The sequence below is a fragment of the Sinocyclocheilus anshuiensis genome, unplaced genomic scaffold, assembly GCF_001515605.1.
Source record: "Sinocyclocheilus anshuiensis isolate Anshui unplaced genomic scaffold, SAMN03320099.WGS_v1.1 scaffold935, whole genome shotgun sequence".
Taxonomy (NCBI): domain Eukaryota; kingdom Metazoa; phylum Chordata; class Actinopteri; order Cypriniformes; family Cyprinidae; genus Sinocyclocheilus; species Sinocyclocheilus anshuiensis.
Window position 1 is genome coordinate 207,009 of NW_015544174.1, and position 5,400 is coordinate 212,408.

The 5,400-nt window shown below is 38.4% G+C and overlaps 1 protein-coding gene across 1 annotated transcript; it reads left to right on the plus strand.

Annotated features, from left to right (window-relative positions):
* The first annotated feature begins 604 nt into the window (after positions 1-604).
* LOC107696063 (chemokine-like receptor 1) lies at positions 605-4,720 on the plus strand. The gene is made up of 2 exons (XM_016496209.1): positions 605-749; positions 3,131-4,720. Exon 2 carries the CDS (start codon positions 3,141-3,143, stop codon positions 4,152-4,154), a length of 1,014 nt encoding a protein of 337 aa, XP_016351695.1. The 5' UTR covers positions 605-749; positions 3,131-3,140; the 3' UTR covers positions 4,155-4,720.
* The last annotated feature ends 680 nt before the right edge of the window (positions 4,721-5,400 follow it).

Here is a 5,400-nt window from a genome sequence, read left to right on the forward strand (position 1 = left end):
AGAACCGGTTCATAAGAGTCATTTGTTAATGAAGCCGACTACACTGGCACGCTGCGTGCGCGTGCAACCATCGTGCACAGTTTATTAAAAGACGTGTTTTTGCCATTATTTTGCATTACGCTGTCATCGCCGCGGCTGAAAAGTAGCACATGAAACACTGCTTACATTTATATTTAATTCTGTGATAATTCTGGGGTGGCAGGTGAGGTGGCACAGCTTTTTCTTAGGGTGGCAGTTGCCACCCCGGTAGATCCGCCCCTGCTGCGCTCTCGACATTTGTCATTAAGATAACTCTATAGAAACCGCCTAAAAGTATATAGAAGTATACGTATTCTAAGTATATAGAAGAGAAGAAAGTCGCTCTGTGTAGCCGCCTGCATTGCCCATGCCAGGATCCGCCACTGCCAGATGCAGTGAGAAATTTAATAAAAACAAGCCAATCACAATCTGGTAGGGGGGTACCTGGGGTGGCCACCCAGATTTCTTTGGGGGCCGGTGCCACCCCTCGCCTCCATGTACCGCCCCTGGTTGTGTAACAACATTATTCCGACATTCCCGTATAGACAGGAACTGGACTGTTTAAACCTCTGGAATATATCCAGAACACATGTGCTGCAGCTCGAATTGCAGCTGTCGAAAACAAACGTGCTTCAGGAAAAAGAAGCATTTTACTTTCATATTCAGTACACCGTTCTCACAGATAGACACAGGTTTCTGTTTTTCTTCACTCTGCTCGTTTGCTGCCTAAGGTAAGAACATTTTGCACAAAATATGCAGAAAGCAACGCATTTGAACTACATTAAGGGATTTTGGCGAAAATGTAAGACCTTTTTTTGACATGCAGATTTAACTTGATAAAAATGTAGCCTACAATAAGAGTTTTTAAAAAAAAAATTTATGCAGTGTTGTTTCGCAGATGTTGCTGTTTTTTTATTTTGCACCCTACTTCTGGTAATGCTTTTTTATGTTTGTTTTGGAGATTCATTTTTTATTCATAATATTAAATAAATAAATTTATTAATAATTAAGTTTTACTTACTATTAAGTATCTAATGTTTTGCACTGATTATAATGTAAGGTTCATCATTGACGATAGTGTCAGATGTTTATACTTTAGAATAGTATAAAACAGAAGATTATTCCATGCATTCACTGGTGCCTCATTTGAAAAGAGAAACCTTTTTTCCCCTCCTTAAAGGAACAAAAATAAAAATTCTGTCATTTCTTCCCTATAAGCCTGGTGCTTATTTTTCTGTTGGATAAAAAAAAAGATGTTTGAAGAATCATCACACAGCACTTTTCCATTAAAAAAAAAAAGTTCATAATGACCAGTTCTGTAAAGAGTTTTGTCTGCAAGGATAATAAGGATAATATTCTATTCAGTCCAGGAAGGGGCAGGTTATAATAACATGGTTGGATGCTGCACACTGGTGGCAGCAATGGAAGTAATTGGGCCCAATTTTGACATTTTCCCTTATGGGTGTACTCACTTTTGTGGCCAGCGGTTTAGACATGAATGGCTGTGTGTTATTTTGAGGGGACAGCAAATTTACACTGTTATACAAGCTGTACACTCACTACTTTACATTGTAGCAAAGTGTCATTTCTTTAGTGTTGTCACATGAAAAGATATAATAAAATATTTACAAAAATGTGAGGGGTGTACTCACTTCTGTGAGATACTGTATATATAGTGCTGCTTGAAAGTTTGTGAACCCTTTACCATTTTCTATATTTCTGCATAAATATGATCCAATTCATCATCAGATTTTCACACAAGTCCTGAAAGTAGACAAAGAGAACCCAATCAAACAAATGAGACAAAAATATTTTCTTTGTCATTTATTTATTGAGAAAAATTACCTAGTGAATTTTTGCTTTCAGTATCTGGTGTGACCCAATTTTGAAGCAATAACTGCAGGTAAAGTTTCTTGTAACTGCTGATCAGTCCTGCACAACATCTTGTATTAGTTCTAGCTCATTCCTCAGTACAGAACCACTTCAACTCTGTGATGTTATGGGTTTCCTCCTATGAACTGCTTGCTTCAGCTCCTTCCACAACATTTCAATTGAATCAAGGTCATTCCAAAACATTAACTTTGTCCTTCTTTATCCATCCTTTGGTAAAATGACTTGTGTGCTTGGGGTCGTTGTCTTGCTGCATGGCCCAGTTTCTCTTGCGATTCAGTTCTCCGACAGATATCCTGACATTTTCCTTCAGAATTTGATGGTATAATTCAGAATTCATTGTTCCATCAATGATGGCAAGCTGTCCTGGACCAGATGTAGCAAAACAGGCCCAAACCATGATACTACCACCACCACCACCACCACATTTCACAGATGGGATTAGGTTCTTATGCTGGAATACATAGGAAACATAACGCTGCTCATTTAAACCAAAATGTTCTATTTTGGTCTCATCCATGTCTCCAGTATTCCTCTGGCTTGTCCACGTGGTCTTTAGCAAACTGCAGATGGGCTTAGAAGTTACCCTGGGTTCCTTTGCAACCTCGCAGACTATTACAAATCTTGCTTTTGGAGTGATCTTTGTTGGTCGACCGCTTCTGGAGAGGGTAACAGTGGTCTTGAATCTCCTCCATTTCTACACACTCTGTCTGACTGTGGATTTTTAGAGTCCAAACTCTTTAGAGATGGTTTTGTAACCTTTTTTCAGCCTGATGAGCAACAACAACTCTTTTTCTGAGGTCCTCAGAGATCTCCTTTGTTCGTGCCATGATTCACTTCCGCAAACACGATCAGACTTTCATAGATCCCTGTTCTCTAAATAAAACAGGGCAGGCAATGACACCTGATAGTCATTCCACTGTTTGACTTTAGTTTCACCCTCAAATTAACAGCTAATCATAGAGATTCACATACTTTTGCACCACACAGAACACTGGGTCATTTTTTGTAAAGGGTTCATAAACTTTCAAGAAGCACTGTATCATTTTATTTAAATATAATTATTATTATATAATATAAATGCATATTATTGACATATGAACATATTATCACATTCTCATGAGTTAATATGTTGTGGCCACAACAAAATGAAATGAGCAGAACACATCCCTTCCTGGGCTGTGTATTATTCAAAATAATAATCCATATCTTTTTGTTTCAGGCTTTACAAAATGTCTGGAGAAGACAATGCCATTGACTATGATACAATCATTAAAGAACTTAAAATCATACAACCAAAAAATGTATCAGAAAATACAACCAAGCAGTACCAACAAGAGATCAGGATGACCTACTTAATTATGTATTCTATTGTCCTCATCCTTGGTGTCACCCTCAACTTCATCGTCATTGTCATCAGCTGCCTGAAAAACAAGAATTCTCCAAAGGTTGCCACTTGGATTATGGCGTTGGCTTCAACACACTTAGTCTCCAGCATATCTATTGTTTTTCAGCTCATGTATGCTTACAATAACTTCATATGGAATTACGGAAGTGCAAGCTGCAAGCTGTCATCATATATCAGCTACAGCAGTATGTTCTCCACGGCAGCCATGCTGAGTCTCTGGAGCATTAGTTCTACTTTTTCAAACGGCGGGTGCACAAAAAAGTGCAAGAATTATAACCTGATTCTGATTTCAATTTCCTGGACCATTGCAGCAGTCTTGGCTTGTCCTTCGCTGCTTTCCAGAGAGGTCCGATTTTCTCAGTGCATTGATGATTATGACTTGGACAAATCAAAATCAACTCAAGACGGCATTACAAGGCTGAAGGCTGTCGTTGTCATGCGATTTCTCATCGGGCTTCTCGTACCAGCTTTGATAATGTTTCTAAGCTGTTTGGCATCAGCTCAAAGAAACTGTCAATACTGCAAGAAGCAGGCACAGATAATCTGCGCTATAAAGATTGCCTACTTTGTGTTCTGGGGCCCTCAAATCGTCTTAACCATGCTTCAAGCCACTGTAAACAACAGCTTGGGTCCAAATATGTCGAGATATGGACTTCCAGCAGCTACTGCACTGGCCACAGCCCACTGTTTTAGCAGCCCGCTCATCTATCTGTTACTGGGATGCAGCATTAAAATGAATTGGATGGCGCATGACCCAGATCATGGAATGGAGGATTATCAGGGGATCAAGTTGCAAATGAGCCAGAAGGTCTGTCTGTGTGAAGGTTTTCATAAGTGAATTGGAGACACTAACTTGTCTGTGAAGTGAATGAGAGTGAGAGTTTCCCCTATGATGGACTGGTCATCCGTCCAGTGTTTCCTCCACTCGTGGCCCGAGAGACTCTGGGATAGGCTCCAGCATCCCTGCGACCCTACAGAGGATAAGCAAGAATGGATGGATGACCCAGATCACAACAATGAACAGCTCATCCACAAAAATGCATGCCAGTAATTTCTGTATGCAAACTGAAAAGTGGACTGTTTCTTTTAACTCCTAATCCGAACTCCAAACTCTCAAAACTAAGATTATTCTGAATATTGGTCCTGTTTGGTCCAGTTTCATGCTTTGCTTCAAGTTATATGCTGCTTTTGTTGAAAAACTGCATCACATGTATACACTTACCAAACTCATAACCTTCACATTGCTAGAATAAGCATTGCTACAGAAACACTATCTATATCCTGTTGTATAAGAATATCAACCTCATATAGAGGACCATTTGAAGCCATTTTTTATTGATGGTGTGTCGTAATATTGTTGCTGTTTTGTCATAATACTGTAATGTTTCCTTTATTATAAGAATATCAACCTCATATAGAGGACCATTTGAAGGCATTTTTTATTGATGGTGTGTCGTAATATTGTTGCTGTTTTTTTCATAATACTTTAATGTTTCCTTTATTATAAATGTAAGAATGTGTAAGTATATGTTTTTAGGTCTATATATGGTTACAGTGTCATGAATATAATACATATGAATATATTTTCATAAGTTATGTTTTTACAAACACTACAAACAGGAAGTATGCCCATATTAGCCAGGTTCCCTCCCTATTAAACATTGTATACATTTTAAAATCCTGCTGATTACTTAAAAAGCCCTGAATGGTCTTATCTCATTACAGTCCTTCATGTCTGCTGCAATCTCAGAACTCTGGCCATTTGACAACACCTAGAATATAAAAATCAACTGTGAGTAGTAGATCCTTTTCCTATTTCTGGAACAGTCTTCCTAGCACTGTTTGGGAGGCAGACACACTGTTAGTTTAAATCTAGATTAAAGACCCATCTTTTTAATCTGGTATACACAAAACACTATCACATTTCTATAATTCAAATCCGTTGAAGGATTGTTAGGCTACATTAATTAGGTCAACCAGAACCGTGAACACTTCCCATAATACCCAATGTACTTGTTACATTGTAAGAAGAATGGCATCTATACTAATATTACACTCTAAAAAATGCTGGGTTAAATACAACC